Source organism: Microcaecilia unicolor, chromosome 8 (assembly GCF_901765095.1).
Source record: "Microcaecilia unicolor chromosome 8, aMicUni1.1, whole genome shotgun sequence".
Taxonomy (NCBI): domain Eukaryota; kingdom Metazoa; phylum Chordata; class Amphibia; order Gymnophiona; family Siphonopidae; genus Microcaecilia; species Microcaecilia unicolor.
The window spans coordinates 11,555,188-11,576,828 of record NC_044038.1 but is presented as its reverse complement, the minus strand read 5'-3'; the positions used below and the strand labels follow the sequence as shown (position 1 = coordinate 11,576,828).

Below are 21,641 nucleotides of genomic sequence, written 5' to 3'. Positions count from 1 at the left end.
TTTATCCAATTCGTTTTAAATTTACTACGTTGTAGCTTCACCGAATACACCCTAGTCCTAGTATTTTTAGAAAGAGTAAACAGACGCTTCACGTCTACCCTTTCCACTCCACTCATTATCTTATAGACCTCTATCATATCTCCTCCCAGCCGTCTCTACTCCAAGCTGAAGAGCCCTAGCCGCATGACCTTTCCTCATAGGGAATTCGTCCCATCCCCTTTATTTTTGTCGCCCTTCTCTGCACCTTTTCTAATTCCACTATATCTTTTTTGAGATGTGGTGACCAGAATTGAACACAATATTCGAGGTGTGGTCACACCATGGAGCAATACAAAGGCATTATAACGTCCTCATTTTTGTTTTCCATTCCTTTCCTAATACCTAACATTGTTAAACAGTAGAGAGGTTTATTCAAATAGAAAACCAGGCAAGAACGAGTTTGCTGGTGAACACAGTCTCCAACTACTGGCTTAAAAAATACTTGACCTAGCAATGGTCTTCAACCTTCTTCAGATGTCAGAGTGGAAGAGTGGCCTAGTGGTTAGGGTGATGGACTCTGGTCCTGGGGAACTGAGTTTGATTCCCACTTCAGGCACAGGCAGCTCCTTGTGACTCTGGGCAAGTCACTTAACCCTCCATTGTCCCAGGTACAAATAAGTACCTGTATATGTAAGCCACATTGAGCCTGCCATGGGTGGGAAAGTGTGGGGTACAAATGTAACAAAAAAAAAATTAGGTGAGCTGACCCCTTCCTTTATAGGAAGGAGGAGGGATGTCAAAAGTTACTTCATTATCGATGACAAATTTGAGCATAATCAAATTAACTGCTTGAAGTTAGTGGAGGGAGGTAGAGATACACAGATAGCCTTTCAAAGCCATCTTTAGAGGGGGAAAAAAACACAGCAGCTTTCTACACAGTATAGCTGAGGTTTGGATTAAATAAAAGGTGCCTTAAATAATTTAACAGATCGGCAGCTACTGCAGCATGCTCTGTAATTCAGCATTCCACTGTACCCTGGGGAAAAAAAAAGTCATTGTCCCCTCTCAAAGCCAGGTGGTGTAGCAGAGCTCAACTCACACAGTTGGAAATAAGTAAGGTAGGGCTATCTGCCATCAGACAATTTTCAGAACCCTACCCTGCTCCGTTCAAAGTATAATTACAGCACAGGTGGTATCTTTGATAAGGTTGTTAGAAAAATGAGATGCACTGCAGCGAGTCTCAGGCTTATTTCTACAGCAATAGTTGCTAGAAACAGCAACATGATTAAGGATTTTTAGAGAATTGCACTGGGGTAGCAAAGCCAGTGGTTCATCATATAAGCAAAACTCAGTACAACAAGAAAGAAATGCATAAAGGAGGCTGCAGCAGTAGAGCTGGTCTGTGCTTGAACATTAACTCAGTCAAGTCTCATTCAGGCAGTTCCTGGTCTCAGAATGTTTAGTTGGTACTGGGGAAGTCACTTCTTCCTCTTTGCCTCACCAGGTGCAGTGAGCTCTGACTTTTCTGTTCTTGGGTCACTGCTCTAACCATCAAAATGAGCAGGGAAACATTCACCCTTGCATGGCGCTGCTGATCCTAAGGGCTGGCTCAAGGGATAACAGTGCCCTAAGCCAACTTGCCTTGGTGCCCTCCCCATCACATCACCTCCTGTGCCCCTCCCCTTTGGGAAACAAAATGGGAACTGGGCAGACTTCTATGGTCTATGCCCTGATTGTGACTGAATAGAAAGGGATGGGCTGGAGTGGGGAAACAAAACGGGAGCTGGGCAGACTTCTACGGTCTACACCCTGATCGTGACTGACTTAAATTCTGGGCGGTACACAGGAAGGCGAGGGCAGGCGGAGGACTGGGAGAAGAGCGCGGGCAGGCACAGAACTCCGAGGGGAGGAGAGAGGGAGGCCTGGAACTCGGAGGGGAGGGGGCCAGGCTGGAACTCGGAGGAAGGGTGAGGAGGAGAGGAGGGGGGGAGGGAGTGTGTCACCTGTTTAAAAAAATTTTCAGCACTCCCAATCATTTTGAAAAGTTGGCTCCTACGGTGCTGGGTAGACGTCAATGGCCTGTGCCCTGAGAATGGCAAGGACAAATCAAAGTCAGGTATAAAGTATCACATACCACGTAAATTAGTTTAGCTTGTTGGGCAGACGGGATGGACCATACAGGTCGTTATCTACCGTCATTTACTACATTACTATGTCACAGAAACGCCGGATCCATCTGCAACCAAGGGTAATTGAATACTGAAAAAAATTTTTAAATGTGCTTTAAGAAGGACCTTAAATGTAGAAAATGATAACACCGCTCACAGGTAAGGGGGCAAATTATTCCAGAGGGAGTGGACAAGAAAAAAAAAAAAATAGGCTGAATGCCGAGTGTCCTCATAGTGGCCACGTTTGAGTGAAGGAAGAATCCAAAGAACCGTGCTAGAGAATAGGAAAGTGTGACAGAAGCAGGGTAAGAAGGAGAACCCAAATGCAAAGCCCTGTGAGCAACACATAAGATTTTACACCAGCATCTAGAACGAACTGGTAACCAGTGCTAGGGGCCCTTTTACAAAGCCACGGGAGGGCTAACGCACCAAGTCGGGACTACTGCCGGGGTAGCTCATGCGCCTGGCGGCAATTCCGAGTTTGGCGCAGAAAATATTTTTTCTTTTTTTCCCACTGCAGGGGCGTTCCCGGCGGTAATCGGCAGCACGGCCAGGTTACTGCGCAGGTCCTTGCCGCCAGCCATTGACCTAGCAGTAAGGGCTCAGGCCTTTTTCTCAGCCATGGTAAAAGTGGTCCAGTGCATGCCGAAGAGATGCGTCCACACTGCCACGTTTTACGTGCCTTAGTAAAAGGACCCCCAGTTGAATAGAAAGAGGTGAAACGTGATCCCACCATTTAACCTGACACGAGAATACCTAAAGGAACCATCAAAAAATCCCATTTATATTGAATTTTGTTCACTGAAGGAAGAGCTAGATTTAAAAAATGACTGTAGGTTGATCTACAGGATAGTGGATCAGAGTAGAGTAATGTGGTCAACTGGTCTAGAACCATAGAAGATCTTATAAATGAAAGAAACCATTTTAAATTCAACCCTTGTAGAGACAAGGCAGCCAATGAACATCTCTAAGAAAAAGGTGTCATCGTGTTCATATTTCTTGCAGCTAAAGATCATCCTTGCAGCACAGTCCAAAACCTGAATTTGTGCTAAGTCCTTTATTTGTTCACATTGCAGAATACAAAATTTACAAGCTTTCCCAAGTGGTGCTAAAAAAATAAGTGATCCACTGCCAGTCAGTCAGTCTTCATACATCTGCTCGCTATTCAGAAGCTAAAATCCTTCTGCTCGCCTGGATCCTTGAAAGTGAATTCATCCTTAGCTTCTTGATCTAAGTCTTCTGTCTCCTGTGACGAGAACCCAAGATTAAAATCAGCATGGAATGGTCCTTCAGCTCTCAGAACCCAACAAAAGTTCGACTGCACCAATCTCACTGAAATACTCAACAGCCAGCATTTGCTTAGCCCTGTAGATCTCCCAGTGCCCTCCAATTCAATTTACAATACTGAGTGCCCCAGTTATTTAAAAAAAAAAAAAGGACTTGATGTGCCATCACACATCTGTGTCAATCTTCAGGGAGAAAAGTTACTACTTGCTTAGATAACCAGGAGAGCATAGGTGCCAAAACTATACACAGTAATACCTCGGTTTTCGTCGATTTGTTCCGCAAAAAATTTGTCTCAGATTTCGTCAGCGTGCCCACATGACCTCGCTGCTAATTTTGCAAAAACAAAGGGCGACCCACACATTCTCCTGCTCAGTGTGGCATTGTTTCTTGTTGTGTGAGCATCACCCCGTGCGTCTACCCACACATTTTTTTTGTTACATTTGTACCCCGCGCTTTCCCACTCATGGCAGGCTCAATGCGGCTTACATGGGGCAATGGAGGGTTAAGTGACTTGCCCAGAGTCACAAGGAGCTGCCTGTGCCTGAAGTGGAAATCGAACTCAGTTACTCAGGACCACCACCCTAACCACTAGGCTACTCCTCCACGCCATTGCTTACCAATGTTTTTGTGCTTTTTTTTTTTTTTATTGATTGCGAGTGCTAATACACAGTGTTACTAGGCATGGCGAAGGTGCGAGTTCGGACAAATCTGGGGCTGAAAAATGTGTGTCTGAATTCAAAGATTACGTAGAGGCTGAAGGATTGATCCCCCCAACAAGTCTTCAACTGTGATGAAACTGGCCTTTTTTGGAAGAAAATGCCAAAGAGGACGTTCATTACACAGGAGGAAAAGGCACTGCCAGGACATAAGCCTATGAAGATAGGCTAACTTTTGTTGTGTGGTAATGCTAGTGGTGATTGTAAAGTGAAGCCCTTACTGGTGTACCATTCATGAGAGAGATTTTGAAGGGTTTGAGCCTTCCCCTGATGACCCTACACATGTGGTGCAGTCAATTGTTGATTTGGGGAAGTCCATGGGTTTGGAGGCGAGTGCCATGTTAAATGTTCATTTATTCTTTAGTCTTTTATATTCATTTTATATTAATTTCTTATTGTTTTTAGTATTAAACACTATTTATTCTCTATAAAACTGTTTTTGGTATGTATTTTGGAGTGTCTAGAACGAATTAATTGGATTTACATTGATTCATATGGCAATAATTGCCTCAGATTTCGCCGATTGTTTTCGGACGGATTATCGACGAAAACCAGAGGTATCACTGTACAGTTTTCCTTTGAGCATCCAGAGCTAGCTCTTAAATGGAGGGTACACAAGTTTTATCCCAGAATCACTTTCCCCCTCCCCCATTTGACATGAGTGCATGTCCTCAGGTAAAAGCAACAACAAAAAAAAAAAAAACCAACCATACCCTCACCCTTGGTGATTCCTCTCCCCCACCCCCCCCCCCCAATGTAATGTGTCCATACCTCGCTAGAAAAATACTTCTCTATAAGAAGCAAAGCAGCTCGATAAACCACATGATTCTCATGGGTTTGTAGTGCCTCGATTTTCTCCAGGCCTCCAAGTTCCTCCACCAGCAGGCACAACTTCTCCAGCTCCCCTAACTTATCCGCTGCCTGTGGACAGGAATATCGTCTTCAGTCTGGCATAACCCTACGTGTTCCATTTGTAGGAAAGCATTGCTCGACATACAGACAAGATGCATTTCTGAACAGCTGAATGGTTTGTAAAATGAGCTTTTGACCTGATTTAAGCACTGATGAACCCCCCCCCCCCCCCCCCACCACCACCACCACCTTCAGGGAAAGACCAAAAAGCAGTACTGCATTCCACAAGCTACCAAGGGGGGGGGGGTGGAAAGAGGGGATTTAGGTTTTATTAAGCCAATGTGTTTTGGCAAATGCTCACATTCACCAAAAACATGGTATAAAGCTCACACCTAGCTAGTACTGCTTCATAGTTTGCCATCAGCACTGTGTTTTACCCTTGATGATAAAAGCACTTGTCAGAACATGTCAGTTTAGGTTTTGTTCTGAAGTCTTTGATTGGGTCCCTTACATGGCAACAAAGTTAGTTGGCCACCGCTTTGAGTAATACATTGCCGACAGTTCAGACACTGCAGTGTGTGACATTGGACATACAATTCTTGCAATCAGAAACAGAAGACAGACAAGATTAAACAAACCCCCAATTCTTGTATATCAGCGTATGACAGCGATTCCCAAACTGGGTTCAAGAGCAATACGGCACAGCTGTAATACCACTCAAGGCTCCCTTACTTTGGGCATCAGGTAGAGCCTAGGGGGGGAAGGGAAAAAAAACCCCTTCCAGGCTTAGAGATTCAATACAGATAGCATAGGTGCTGTCCCTTTTTGTTTAAGGGGCTGGGGCCAAAATAAAAAGACACCAAGTGTTGAATGCTGACATGTGAGGAAAGCTATGGGAAGCAGCCAGGAGACCTGTGATTAGGTGTCCCAGGAAGGGAGGCTAGGTTCTCTCCTCAAAGGAAGGATATGTCCAGTGTGCTAAGGGACCTGGGTAACTAGCAGGCTACAGGAAGACAAGGATCCCCCAATGAGAAAGTTACCTAGACTTTGATATATTTTTTTATTATTTATTCATTTAAACAATATATACAAGAAACATCTTGTGTGGAAAAGTGCCTATATAATAAACTTATACATTGGGAAAAAGGAAAAAGAGAAAATAAAATTACATTCTCAAGAAATAAATGACACTCAAGTCCATAAATTGAGATCCCAAGATTTTAGGAAATCAAAGGGAGAAATATATATAAGAAAACAATACAGGATTCCAAACTCTGTTAAGTGGAGTAGTTCCTCTCTTTAATGCTTCTCCCTTTTTACTGAAGTTATAAGTGTCGATACATGTGCAGGTTCTGCAAATACATATTTCTCCTCCCTAAGCCTTACTATGCACTTGCAGGGGTATCTTTAAAAAAAAAAAAAAAAAAAAAAAAAAGTGCCCCCCAAGTGCAGAATTTCTGGCCTAAGGAGCAAAAATTGTTTCCTCCGTCTTCTCTCCTTAGAGACATCAGGAAATAGCAGTACTTGAAACTTATAAAAAGGTTTTATCCTTATTTCGGACAAACGGAAAATCCAATCTTTGTCAGGCAATAGCGCAACCGTCGCCACCAAAGTGGCGGCTGTTGCTAGTTCAGTGTCAGAAGTCTCAAGCAAAAGAGACACATCTATAGGATTTTCAACTTGATTCAGGTTCTTCCCTGGGATATAATATACTTGGGAAAAAGGGTGGTAGATTCTGTTCCGGTATATTCAAAACTTCCCGAAGATAACGTTTTAACATTTCAAGAGGAGCAACATTTGGTATTTTGGGAAAATTAACAAATCTCAGGTTATGGTTTTTAGTATAATTATCGAAAATCTCCATCTTTTGCCCGAGGTTTGTCAAATTTTTTATCATTGTAGGTTGTAACATTTCAAAGTTCTTAATCTTATGATCCATTTTTTCAACTTTCTCTTTTAAAACCTTAACTTCTTCCTCTTTATTTGTAAGTCAGTTTCTAAAGTCTATTTTTGGTAAAACATCATTAATCTGCTTCAAGAAAGTCTGTCCCAGGTTAGACACTAAATCCCATAAAGCATCTAAAGTCACTTCTTTTGGTTTGGCTACCAACTCTTTGGGAAGTACAAACCTTTCAGAAGGCTGCTGATGGGTCGCACTTTGTCCCTCAGCTCCTCTCCCCTCATTCTGCGGCGGTTCTATGGGCAAACTGCCCTCCAGTTCCTCCTCAGATGTAATTGAAGCTTCTCCACAACGTTCTTCTGGGCCCATAGCACCTTCGAAGGGGGACCCCGTCGATTCAGAGAGGAAGGAGCTCACACCAATCGGCTGGGGAGGCGGAGTGCGTGCAGCGGGGCTCAGAGTAGTTTCAAAGCCAGGGGAAGCCGAAATCTCCCGGTCGCCGGCATTCCGCCTTCATGAACAGCTCTTTGTGGTCTGAGATATCGATCCATTGGACCAGGTAAAGAGGGGGGTAGCGGGGAAGCTCTGACCGCTGTTCTCCCTCGTCGTTTCGGCATTTCTTAACAGGAAAAGCACGACCCACAGCGTCTTAACAGAGCGCAGCCATCTTGGATCTCGGATATTTTTTTTTTTGGCCAACAGCAGCCACAAGATTCATGGATTTCCTTAGGGTTGAAAGCAACAGTATCGTGGTATGTTCCAACACTGCCTACATCAGGTTAGCAAGGTGGCAAAGTTGGCCCGTTTATGATGCCAGTGTTTAAATCATGAAGTGAAACCTGCAGTGCCAGATAGGACCTTTTTGGGCATACTGGATGGGCCATACAGGTCTATCTGCCAACATTTACTATGTTGAAGAGTCTACATTGACATTACCAATCATGCAAAAATCTTAGCAACATGGTGGAAGCCCTATACCAGATCATCCAGCAGCAGCCACCAAATTTTGCTTGCAATACATATCTGAACTGGGGTGGCCCATAACGATTCGTTGCTGAAAAACCTGGCAGCACCAGCAGTACACAAGTTGTATTATAGCAAGATTCAACAATGAAGAGTGAGAGTTCAGGTCACTTTTGTACAAGTCGCATCAAAGCGGCAGCATGCACCATTCCCATTGCTTTTGCAAAGTGGTTTGGCCATATTACATAACCATTTCAAGTTATTCCCTTTGTCCTCATCTATACTATTTTGAGCTGACTCACCAGGAATATATTAGAGATGGCATCAAGAATGACCAGGATTGTTTTGCTGTCTTTAACAGTCAACAAGTTGAGTAGAGGTTCAAGGACGCCGCACTGCACCAGCTCCACTACCTGGTTAATACTTCCTCCACTGGTATAGTTGGTCACTGCCCACACGGCTTCCTTCTGAGCTTTAAAATCTCCCTGGACATGAAAACAGGTTTTGGGAAAGATTTAGCAAGACAAGTGAGAAACTGCTACACACTGCACCAGTTATGGCCCCAGCCTTTTCAAAAAGCAGAAAGTTAAGCTAAACAGGGCTCAGAGAAATGCCATTCAGGGCAATGATTGGAGATTACTGGCCTAGTTGAACACAAATTCAAGCAAGCCAGCTCAGATCATGCTTCGGCCATTAACTACTTAACATAACTTCCTTTGGGGGAAGGATTGGGGGGGGGGGGGGGGGGGAGTTATTAGGTCACAGTACTACACCTGTGTGTAGTAACTGAAAAGCATGGAAGCTCTAGGCCAGCAGTGGTGTCACAGAGTGCCTAGCACCCACCTGGGGTTAAACCTACGGTCACCTGGAGGGTCTGTCCCCCAGCACATGCTCCACACTGGCATACCCTTCCACCCGTCTCTGGGCAAAGTCTCCCACCTGCAAGTTCCCTGGTGGTTTCTAAGACAACTTGGGCCACAATTCCTAGAACACACCCAGGGCCACAATTCCTAGAACACACCCACAGACCCACCCACCCCCCACCCCCCAAAAAAAAAGAAAACATACCACCCGGATTCTTAGTCTAAGACAAGCTAATAAACTAATGGGTTTATTATCAGAAGAATAGAACAGTGAATGATATAAAACAGATGGAGAGCAATAACGGTAACTGAATAAAGATCAATATTAAAACCATCCAAAACACTTTGTTACCACCTGGGGAGGTTTCAGGAAAATAACTGCTCAGTCTTGAACAGGGTCTCAGGGCAGAGATGTTTACCCTCTGCACTCCCTAGCAGAGAATAGGGAAATTCAGTTCCTCCTGGCTGGATTTTGAACTCCAGGGCCAATCAAAGCCCAGAGCACCCTTTGACAGTATCTGGCCAATGGCACTACAGGTTACCTTTACACAAGGCTAAAACTAAACACACAGTCTTTTCTGCAACAGCTTTAAAACAGAAAACACCATCTGCTGGCCAAATTAGAGAAATATGCATGAACATAATAGAATTCCCAGGCTTGAAAACCCTCCGTTTTGCCACAAGCGGGCACGCCAGTTTACACCAATTCCACTGCAAAACATACTTCTAGAAAATCTAATCCAATATTGTTAGGTGGCTGCAGATAAAATCAACATTGCTATATTGCATGAACTATAGATTTATTTAAAAATAAATCTCTACATGGGTAGCAATATTGTGAAAAGAACAGTGGGCAAACTGTCAGTTCATACTAAGCTTCCCAGGGATTAGTATGTAGTGGCAGCCTAATAAGTTAGCCCTCCAAGATCCTCTCGAGGATCACCACTATCTGCCCCTCATCAAAAGAAATTGTACAATGCGATACCCAGGGCTGTGCCTAGGGTCTCCGGCGCCCCCCTGCAGTTGGCCCCGCCGGCGCCCCCCCCCCCCCGAAAACGATCGCTACACTACCCGCCCTCTTCTCCCCAGATCCTTTTTTTTTTTGTTTTAAATTTACCTCTCCGGCGCGTGGCAGCGTAGCGTTAGTGAGGAGGCGGCGCTCCCCCGCCCCGACGTGTCAGTCTCTTCCCTTTGCTTGGTTCCGCCTTCTTCTGACATCAGAAATGACGTCAGAAGAAGGCGGGACACTGAGCGAAGGGAAGAGACTGACACATCGGGGCGGGGGAGTGCCGCCTCCTCACTAACGCTACGCTGCCACGCGCCGGAGAGGTAAATTTAAACAAACCAAAAAAAAAAAGGACAAGGATCTGGGGAGAAGAGGGCGAGGTAAGCATGGTGCAGCGGGGTGCCCCCCCCCCCAGAGGATGGCGCCCTCCTGCCATGCTTACCTCCCTGGCGATACCCACCAGCAAGCCTTCTCAGGAGCAGCCCCTATGCTCTGGATTTTACACCGAGGGGCTATATGTATAAAACTTGGGAGATTCAGGAAACAGGTACAAGCCTGGCTCTTCTCCTAAGCCTTTAATATATAGTGTGACCACCTATACACCTGGACTAGCTTGCTACACACACTAACAGACCATTAACTGTACCATGCAGCTATACCGTAAGCTGTATTGCAGAAAAGCATTAGTATCATTGCAATGTTATTTGAACGTTCCAATTGTGCGCTTGTTAGATATCTTTTTGTATTATGCAAACATTGTATTATATCAGGATAGAACTTGATAAGGTTGCATTTCAGTGCTGTTAAATGTATGTGTGTATATTTTGATCCTGTTTCATGGTAGTCATTTGCTGTTCAAGTTTTCCTCTTTCATTGTATTTATGTGTGTACATTTTACTGTTATGCTAACAAAATTGTATCTACTGTACACCAGCTTGGGTGAATCTTCATAAATGGTGGTTAATAAATCCCAATAAAAAACAAAAAACAAAACTTGTTTCAAGTGTCCTTAATTCAACCTTGTCAAGTTCCATGCAGAACGATCCTTACTTTGTGGAACAAATGAGCGTATAAGGTCATGTGAGCCGTCATGATCCATTTAGCAGAAGTTATTGTAATGGGCTGGAGGAGAGTCTCAAATGTATGCTGCTTTTCAGCCATGTTAGCTTACTAGTGAGATTACAACAAAAAGCATTTAAAAACAAAAACCACCTCAAGGCATTGCACACTGAAGATCACTGCTTTCACAACTTACCTTCTTCAGCACCTCCACTAGAGGGGGCAATAGCCCACAGGTGATTATCTGCTGGATCTGTTGCGATGTCCCTGCTGCTATATTGCTGAGGGTCCACGCTGCCTCCTTCTGGATACTGTGCTTTGGGTGGCACAGCAACTGTGGCAAGACCGACAGTACCTCGGCATCAATAGCGACCTGTGTTTGCTGATCTGTCCCAGTTACAATGTTCCCAACAGTGCGTAGAGATGGGGTCTAGATTTTAAAGAAAAACCATGTGCCCGAAAAGCATCAGTAATGTTAGGATTTGACCCACTGTATAGCACCGTCTTTTCAGCTCTTAAAAAAAAAAAAAAAATCAATCACTTGGAGAATGTCAATCCAGCCAACTGAGCAATAAGCCCCGTGCTTTGGGACATTTTCAGAATGCTGGGCCTGCTATTCAAAGCATTTTTGCTCCCGACAATTATGCTCCCAAATTGAAAGTTTCTAGGCTCGAGTACCTAAATGTATTCTTTATTCAGACTTGATATGCCACACCTAGTGTCAAAGCAATCAATCTTCCTTAAAGGATAGTAAAAGAGGGACAGCTGTCATCTGAATACCTGGGAGTAATTTTTAAATTATGTTTTAAGGCAACCTTGAATTTCTGAAGAGAGGATTCAAGACAATGTATTTGTGAACCGAATTCCATAAAACTCAAAAAGGTAAACTGAAGAGCATTTAACTAGGTGGCAGCAAGGGTTGATGTAGGACAGGGAAGGAGATTTAGGAGCTTAGCACTAGTTCTCAGCAGAAGTGCTTAGTTTAGAAAGCTATTTTAAGATCTTCGTGATTACTGGGACCACTGATAGCAGGGATAAATCAAATCTGAGAGACTTAAATATATGTTCAAGTGGAAAGAACAACTTTTTGAAAACATTCAGATTAAAACTCACCAGGACAGTCAGTTCAGGACTATTCATGAGCTGGACAAGTCTCTCAACCACACCAGTTTTCACCACCACCTCTATCCGGTCATTAGAGCCGTCGGTCAGGTACGACATTGCCCAGCAGGTGTCTGAGAGGATATCCTTGTCTTCATGGTGGATGAGCTTCAGCAGCACCGGCAGGATCTGCTGCACTGCTTCCATTGGAGGATAAGGGTTCTTGTTTCGGCAAAGGTTGGACAACGTCCAAGTGATGTTGCGCAGATATCCGATCTAAGAACGAAGTCCATAGAAGCACCACTTGGGATCACTCTGCTAGGTAAAAGGAGCTTTTAACATACTGTTTTAAGTTTTAACAAAAATGTTTAACATGAGCAGTGGCGTTCCTAGGGGGGGGGGCGCCGCGCGCGCCTGTCCTCCGTTGTTCCATGCTTCTTCTCTGCCCCGGAACAGGTTACCCCCACAAGCGGCGTGCACCCGCGGGACAGGGCACATCGGCAATCCGCCCCAGGTGCCAACCTCCCTAGGAACACCACTAAACATGAGAATCAAATTGTCATTACATCCTTTGTTTCATGAATGAACCTTACCAGGCAGAAAAATTCCCTAAGCGGATCTTGTAGAATCAGTTATACCTACCCTAGTATGAGCTTAATTGAGATCAAAACAGCAGCATAGAACATACTAGTTAATTAATGCCTTTCTATGGAAAACAAATCCTCATTGGTAAAAATATCTTAAGTCACATTCATGACTACAGGTTTCTTTAAACCATCATCCTGTAGGACAGGGGTAGGCATTTCTGAGCCCCAGGCCGGTCATGTTTGCAGGCTCTCCACAATGAATATGCATGAGATTTGCATATCAAGGAGGCAGTGCATGCAAGCTCCTCATGAATATTCATTGCGGAGAGCCGGAAAAGCTGGTTGAGGAACAGAATTGCCTACCTCTGCCCTAGTATTTAAGTTGCTTTGTGCAGGGCTACCTGGGGTTATCCAGTGGCACTTATCCCGACTGCCTATGCTGAAACCAGCTAGTTTATGGGTGGTTCGGAGGCAGAGTTGAGTGGAACTTACCCACTTAACAATTCAGTCTGTTAACATAGTAGATGACGGCAGAAAAAGACCTGCACGGTCCATCCAGTCTACCCAACAAGATAAACTCACATGTGCTACTTTTTGTGTATACCTTACCTTGATTTGTACCTGTCCTTTTCAGGGCACAGACCGTATAAGTCTGCCCAGCACTATCCCCGCCTCCCACCACCAGCTCTGGCACTGGCTAAGTAACTGTCTAAAGTTAGGACAACAGAATGCAGCGAGTCAACTGGGCATGGTCTGAGTTTTGGCCAACTCCCAATTACTTCTAGGTCAATCGGGATACTTAGATATTCAATGCTGGGAGCCTCGTATGCTCTAGCATTGAATATCTGACTAGTTCCAGGGCCAAGACATAGCCGAGCCTGGGGCAGGACTGCCAAGGGGGCCAACCTGAGTGGAGATTTAAGGCCTGTCCATAGCTCCACCCCACTCCACCTAGCCTACCTATATCTCCACCCCTGGCACATTCAGATGTATGGCCAGGGGCACCAGGAGTAGCCTTCCACCAGCAAGAGACACCTTCATAAAACCTCGATCAGCAGAGACATTTTATGACAGCACCTCCTTCTGGAACGTGAGGCTGTTCAGCGGGAGATCTTGGCTCCTGGCAGGAGTTGACCCACAAAGGCAGAGTCACCCACTGTATTGGACCTTTAGAGGTCTTACGCATATACAAAGATAGGAGCTTTAACACATGCAGTTTCTCTGAAACGTAGTCGTAATCAAGTCCAACCACATCCTGAACAGCTTCCAGTTCCAGCAGTGCCTCATGTAGCCAGAGTTTATGGAAAACAAAGCTTTTACACAGCTCCATGGTCAGTGTTTTAGATACATCAATAAGGCTGAACGGGAAACTTTCCAGATCAGAACCTCCCAGAAATTGTGCTAGGACATTAATGTGACTTACTGATAAAAGAGGACAAGTTGTCTGTTCCTTTAGCTGTGGGAATCAGAACTGGAGACTAGAGGTTTTTATGGATAAAGAGTTAAACTACAGGAGAGAGGAAGTGACGTCACCGTCAGAGATGGCTGCTTGAAGTTTGAGCTCCGTCGGGGCAGCAGTGAAAACAGTGATTTTCCCCCAGCGAAACCGCGATCGCGAATTTAGGCGGCCTGAGTCCGGGGATCGATGGCGACCCGAAAGCGCCTGGAGAAATTTAAATACAGCGCTGATCAGCGGGACGGAGCGGCAACATCGAGCCGCACCCCGCGCAAGGCGCGAGACAAAATGGCGGACTCGGGCACGGATACGGAGGGGCTGATGGAACAGCAGGAGAGCGATACTGAACTCACGAAGCAGGAGGTAACGCGCTGGTTTAAAGCGCTCAAAGCTGAAATGGCGGCAGTGAGGAAAACAATCAAGGATGCAGTGGTGGACATTCAGAAAGAGGTGAGGGAAATTGGCACCAGGGTGGAACAAGCTGAGGAAGCACTGGAGCACGTGGAGGGAGACATCTTGGAATTGAAAACAGAGATTGGCTCCCTGCCTGCAGAGAAAGATAAAATGCAGTTGGATCTTGAGGACTTAGAAAATAGATCCAGAAGAAATAATTTAAGATTCAAAGGGGTCCTAGAAACGGATCAAAATATGGACTGCACTAAGGTGGTGAAAGCAATTTGTGCCTTTATCCTGGCATCTGAAGGAGATGAACACATGCTTGGAGATGGGACTGAGATACAATTTGATAGGGTACACAGAAGCCTGGGACCCCGAAGAGATAAACAGCCCAGGGATATAGTGGCATGCTTTAAGGATTATAAGACTAAAGATCTGGTCTGGCGTAAGGCACGATTGATGGGTGAAATTCCCTGGAACAATCAAACAGTGCTAGTATTTCAAGACCTAGCCCTGGGCACGCTGCAACGAAGACGAGAGTTTCGAGATCTGACCAAGTTTCTACAGCAGGCCAATTACAGGTACAGATGGGTCTTCCCGTTTGGATTGCAGCTTACAGTAGAGGGCCACACGAGGAGGGTGACCTCGCTGGTTGAAGCATGGAAAGTGCTGAAGGAGCTTGGCTGTAACAATTTGCCATCTGATGGAGATACAGGGAAACCAGGGAAGGCAGCAACCGAGAAGAGAGGATCGTCGTGGCAAAAGGCGGGCTCTCGCAAAGGACCGGGCTCACATAGGCCGGAAATGGACAGAGTACCCTGATGGAAAGTATGAGACACTACTGGTTTCAGTTCACCACAGTTATAGGTGGTTGAGTAGCCCGGGAGGGTTACCGGACAGGGTTTGCAATAGTTATCTTCTGTTATGAGTTCAGAGAATGGATGTTTTCTACACTGTTATAATGTAATGAGTTTGGAGAAGGTGGAGCGGAGGGAGAGGGAATACGAGTTTGGGGGGAGGGAGGAAAAACAGAGGGGGAGAGGGGGGAGTCAGCTCTGGCGAGGGGTTATTTCCTTACAGTATTAGGCTGGCGGCAAATGGTACCGCTCAGCAACAGGGGGGCGGGAGGGGGGGTACAGGGAGGGAAAGGGTTGAGGGTGGGAACTTGGAATGTGAATGGGTTAAATTCGCAGAGGAAGAGAAATATGGTATATCGGGAGTTACAGAGGGGTAGATGGGATATAGTCTTGCTGCAGGAGACACACATTAGACGCCGAGAGGCACATTTATTACAGCAGAGGGCCTACAGTGAATGTATTGCACACTGACAAAAGAGGGGGAAAGGTGGGCGGTTTGGCCATTTATATTCGGAAAGGGACTCCATTTGTAACTGATGACATTTATAGAGATGAATTGGGGCGCTGTTTAGCGGTCAGAGGGCTCTTATATGGGAAATCTGTGACAATTGTGAATGTCCATGCACCTAATTCTGGTCAGGGAGAGTTTTTTGAGCATATAAGGGAGGAACTTTTTCAATTTCAAAGAGGTGGGATGATTATGGGAGGAGATTTTAATTTGTGGAATACATCTATGGATCATTCTAAGGGACACATTACAGTACACAAGCCTTATACTCCGAGTTTGAGGGCACTGGCCTCGAGATTGGATCTCCTGGAGGTCTGGAGACTTAAACATCCGACCCAGAAGGCATATACATTCTTTTCTCACTCGCAGAACTCATATACACGTATTGATATGATTTGGTGTAGCCGGGTTTTATGGGAACACGTTGTGGATGCAGATGTGGGGTCTATCTCAGTCTCTGATCATGCCCCGGTAGAACTTGACTTGAAGGGGTTGGGAGAAGAGGATAAACAGAGATTTTGGAGGCTTAATGAGGGCATCTTGGGCGATAAACAGATATGTGAGGATATACGCAAGGTAATTCAAGATTACTGTAGTATGAATGACATAGGGGAGGTATCGGAGGGCACACTCTGGGATGCTTTAAAGGCGGTGGTACGGGGTCACCTAATTAAGTGGGGTGCCAGGAAAAAACGGGAACGGGAGGCAAAAGAACTGGAAGCCAGGGAGAGGTTGGCCTACTGGGAGCGTAAACATCAGGAAGGGGGGTTGGGAGAGGAGTTGCGCGAGGTACGTAAATGGAGGGTGGCCTTGGATCAAATACAGGTTGAGCGGGTGGAGTTCCTGAGGAAACGTCTCCAGCATAAGTTTTTTGAGTTTGGTAATAAGTCAGGGAGGATGCTGGCTAACTGTTTGAGACACCGTCAACGGGACTCGCTGATTACCAAAATTAAAGGGCAGGGGGATCAGATCCTTTACAAGGACAGAGATATTAGGGATCAATTTTTGAAATTTTATAGTACACTATATAAGTGGAGGAAGGTGAAATTAGAAAGGAATTGTGCTCTCTTAAGTTGCCCAAGTTATCTCGTGAGGATTGTGAACAGCTAGAGGCCCCCTTTCATTTGGAGGAAATTAGGCAGGTCATAAAAGGACTTAAAGGAGGGAAGGCCCCAGGGGTGGATGGCTACTCTGCAAAGTTTTATAAAATCTTTGCTGGGGAGGTAGGGCCGTTGTTGGTAAGGGTGGGAAATGCTTGTTTCCAGGGCAGCTCCCTCCCTTCTAGTATGCATGAAGCTGGTATATCACTCATACTGAAACCAGGCAAAGACCCCTCTGCGTGTGGGTCTTATAGACCAATTTCCTTAATTAATTTGGATGTTAAGATTCTCTCTAAGGTCCTTGCGAACAGATTAGGGGGGATATTGCCCAAATTAATCCACCCAGATCAATCAGGGTTTGTAGCGGGGAGACAAGTAGCCGATAATATACGCCGTACACTGCATATGATTTGGGAGGCTCAACAGGAGGGTCGACATATGGCCTTGCTAAGCACAGATGCTGAAAAAGCTTTTGACAGGGTGGAGTGGCCCTATTTATGGGAGGTTTTGAGGCATCTTGGTGTGGGAGAGGGGTTGATAGGATGGTTGCAAAGGTTATATGAAGGACCCTCGGCAAGGATCAAGGTAAATGGGGGGTATTCTAATGCATTTAAGATAGGGAGAGGTACGAGGCAAGGATGCCCACTATCTCCCTTGTTGTTTGCGATATCGATTGAACCGCTGGCGCAGAGGATAAGGGAGATGGGCGACATAAAAGGGATGGTGGTAGCGGGCAGGGAACACAAGCTGGCATTATTTGCTGACGATATTCTGTTTTTTGTCACGAGTCCCCTGACGACTTTACCAAACTTGGTGAAAGAGCTTAATCAATTTGGTAGAATTTCAGGGTTTAAGATAAACTATGACAAGTCTGAAGTTCTGGGGGTGACTATCCCACAGGGTCGACTGGAAGAAATGCTACAGGGGTTCTCATTTCGACTAAAGAAGGGCAATATCAAATATTTAGGGGTTCAGATACCCTCGGAGTTGAATCAGCTATACTCACTAAATTATGGCCCGTTGTTTCAACAAATACATAGGGACATGGCGGGCTGGCAGGGTAAGTGGCTATCCTGGTGGGGGAGAATAGCAACAGTACGAATGAATATCTTACCCAGGATTTTGTTCCTGTTTCAGACTTTGCCTGTGCAGGTACCTAAAAAGGAAATAAATAAGCTTCAGTGGGAGATTATGAAATTTATATGGGGGGGTAAAGCTCCGAGAATACATAGGAAATTGATGTGGAAGTCGGTGGACCTGGGAGGGAGGGGGGTGCCCAATTTGGAATGGTACTTTTGGGCTGCACAGGTAAAGTTTGTGGTGGCATGGAGTCAGGAGCCTCCATCGGTGGTGGCTAGTTTAGACCAAGAGATGATGCAGGGTTATAAGTTGAAGTCGGTTATATGGGCTTCACTAGAACCGAGGGTATATGGCCAAATGACAACGAATCCATTTGTGAACCATCTGTTGACCTTGTGGGCTTCTTTCAGAACCAGGTTCTGGATAAAGAGGAAAACTTCCACAATGGCAGGTATAGGTTGGGAACCGGCTTTTCAAGTGGGAATGGGCCACCAGGTTGCAGGGTGGTGGGAAGAGGAGGGGTTGATTTGTTTTAGGGATCTTCTGGATGATGGGGAGTTAAGACCCTTAGAGGAGATCCGGGAACAGTGTGGGGGAGGTGCGGGAGATACTTATTTTTATATACAAGTCAAGCATTATATGAGCCAACAAGGGTGGTTGAAAAGGGACCCGGGAGAATACGAGGAACTTGAAAATTTGTGGGGATCATTGGGGAAAATGAGAAGAGTTATATCTATGTTGTACAAATTGATCAGAGGTAGATCTTTTGAGAAATGTGCTTATATGATAAAATGGGAACAGGATCTGCAACGGGAATTTACAGTAAATGAGTGGAAGGCTATAGTAATAGAAGTCAAAAAAGCCTCGAATTGTGTGTTGTTAAAAGAAAATGCTTTTAAGATATTGTCGCGGTGGTATTACACCCCGCATCGACTACATGCTATGTTCTCCTCGGCATCCTCACTGTGTTGGAGGTGTGGAGATGAGGAGGGGACTTTTTTGCATATTTGGTGGTCGTGCCGGACTTTACAAACATTCTGGAAGACAGTAACGACAAAAATTTCTGAAAGTACGAATAAGCCGTTTCAATGTACGCCGCATTGGTGTCTTTTGGGTCTCGGTAACAGAAGAGGAACTAAATGGCAGAGGCGCCTTAAGAGGATTTGTTTAACAGCGGCTAAGAGTGTCATTGCAATGCACTGGAAGAAACAGGTGGCTCCCTCAGAGCTGGACTGGACTCTGAAACTTTCCCTAGTCGGGGAATTGGAGCAACTAACGGACAAAAGAATGGGAAGGTACAGCCCATCTTCTGAACTGTGGTCTCGATTTAAGCGATTAACCCAATAAGGACAGTTGACATAGAGCTGGGAGGGGGAGGAGGGGGGGAAATGTGGGAGAAAAATGAAGAAGTTTACATTGTTGTATTGTAATGATGCTCAATAAAATATTCAAACAAAACAAAACAAAAAAAAAAAAAAAAAAAAAAAAAAAAAGAGTTAAACTACATCTGAACACGACCATCACAAGTGGATTGCTCAAAAGAACAGTCAGCATCCTGACCACTAACACCGAGGACAATGAGGAGGCACAAGAACCAGCTGTGTGTGTAGGGGGGGGGGGGGGGGGGGTGCCGAGTACTCCCTCCCCCCCTCCCCTATACTGAGCAAGCTCCTTCACTTGTGTCATAGGAGGGATGGTGTGTTAGGTGCCCAACATATCAAAGTGATAGTGGGGAGCTAAAATAGTGGAAGGACAATTTTGCTACATACATACAACTGCCATGGACCAGCCAATCCAGAACAGAGTGGTGTGCAATGGAAAGTGACAAACATATCTAACAGGCAAGAAATACTTACAGGTGTCTCTGGTGTCACTAGGGACAGAAGCGGAGGGATCACATTGCAGTCGATCAGCGCATCTCTGTACATAGGACCATCGCCTATAAAGAGAGGAGTTAAAGTCATTTTGTGAATTACTGTGTAGCTTTTCAATTACATATATTCCAACAAGACATTCACAATCGAACTCAGTTCCCCAGTTCCTCAGGACCAGAGTCCACCACCCTAACCACTAGGCCACAATTACATGCGCACAACTCAATTAATTACATTGGAGTTGTGTACCGATACAATAAACCTTATCCCATGAAGAAAGAAGAATGGAAAAACAGCCTTTAAAATTATCAGAACAGTGCTTGCAAGGAAACTAGCTTCTAAAAAAAAGTACCTAAAAAACTTCCCCATTTGAAGAGGTCTTTAATCCTCATTACTATAGAATTCTATGAATACACCCAAGTTTGTAAATACAGTGTATAACATTTGCAACAGGACCATCTTACACCAATGGGTAATCTGAAGATGGTTCTATTCACAATTTACATGTTGTGTATTCAGAATAGAGAAATGACACGGGGACAAAGTTTGTCCCCCTGGGTTCCATCTCCACCCCCGCCCCATCGGCCTTATCTCCGTCCCCATGGGCTCAGTCCTCATCTGCAGAAGCCTTGAACAATTATGATTTTATATTTAAATCGTTTTATTTGAAGTATAAAAAGGAATATGTTGTGCAGCCATTGTGTATAAATTACAAACAGAAAACAGTGAGCAGCTATAATAACCCTCAGCACCCTCTACCCTTCCAGCACCAACAATAGCTGATTTCTACTACCCCCAAGGAATCCTAATCCACCCTGTTAAAATGTCCACGGGTACAAAATACACAATCCGTTCTGTATGCCCTAGAGGGGAGAAATACACTATGAAGTGCTGTCTAGCTCTCCTGTCTTTCACAATCCTTCCTTCAATAGAAGATGTCTTCTTAGACGATGTGCTGGTAAGCAGAATGTACAACATCCCCCATGCAAGTTTTGCTAGTTGTGGCCAGCATGTTTGCTTGTTTTTCCAAAACATCAGTCTGCATCACTCAAACATAACAGTCCAGTTCATTAACAGGCTTCAAAGTAGAAAATGTCATAGGGACAAAGTTTGTACCCTGCCCCATCCCCATAGTTACTGCAGGTCCCTGTCCCTGTGTCATTCTCTAATTCAGAAGCCTGGCATAATCATGGAATTACATAGCCATAAGGAGCTAAAACTGTCCACTACCCTGATTTACGAAGTGATTGTGCAGAACTAGTCATATTTGAGCAGGAAAAGGCCCTAGGGCCTAGTTTTCAATAAAAGTGGTCATATTCAAGTCTATGATGAGCATACGTTCTTCCAGCTGTATGCCAAACATTTGCCCCTCCTTCTACCATGTCATTAAGCCACTAACTTTGCTTTGTGAGCTTGTTAAAGAGGGAAGCCTGACCATTTTCTTTACCTAATATCACTGGCAAAGCCAACAGCCACACGTCTTCAAGAAGAATTTTTTTTTTGGACTAGCCTGAGCTTTTCAGGATCTCCTGAAGAGGATTCAATGGTCTAGAAAGCTCACTAGCCTAGATTATTTTTTATGGCTACAATAGAAGTATTCCAGCCAGAGAGTAAAACTAGAAATTCACTTAAATGGAGCTTGCAGTTCTTACTACGATGAAGTTTCATCCCGTCACTAAGGCAGATACCCAGAAGGATCTGTAGCACTTGCATCCAAGATTAAATATCTTTCAGCAACACCTCAGTGACCAATTTGATATTCCGGAACCACTCTTACATAAGTTTGATAGAACATGCATATTTAGAAAAAGCAATCCATCTTTTAGAATGTGAGAAAGTAGCGTTACCAACTGGCTGACCTTTATCATTGTAATAGTCATAACAGTGGT

At 44.9% G+C, this 21,641-nt stretch overlaps 1 protein-coding gene across 4 annotated transcripts in view; it reads right to left on the bottom strand.

Moving 5' to 3' along the window:
• Positions 1-3,005: 3,005 nt before the first annotated feature.
• KPNA7 (karyopherin subunit alpha 7) overlaps positions 3,006-21,641 on the bottom strand; it is a 36,050-nt gene continuing 17,414 nt past the window's right edge. For all 4 annotated transcript variants that reach the window (XM_030211021.1, XM_030211023.1, XM_030211024.1 and 1 more), the window contains 6 exons: positions 19,735-19,817; positions 11,907-12,170; positions 10,990-11,223; positions 8,168-8,350; positions 4,922-5,071; positions 3,006-3,393 (listed from right to left, as the gene is read on the bottom strand). In XM_030211021.1, coding sequence (XP_030066881.1) covers positions 3,313-3,393; positions 4,922-5,071; positions 8,168-8,350; positions 10,990-11,223; positions 11,907-12,170; positions 19,735-19,817 — 995 coding nt within the window. In that variant the 3' untranslated portion in view covers positions 3,006-3,312. The remainder of the gene's footprint in view (positions 3,394-4,921; positions 5,072-8,167; positions 8,351-10,989; positions 11,224-11,906; positions 12,171-19,734; positions 19,818-21,641) is intronic.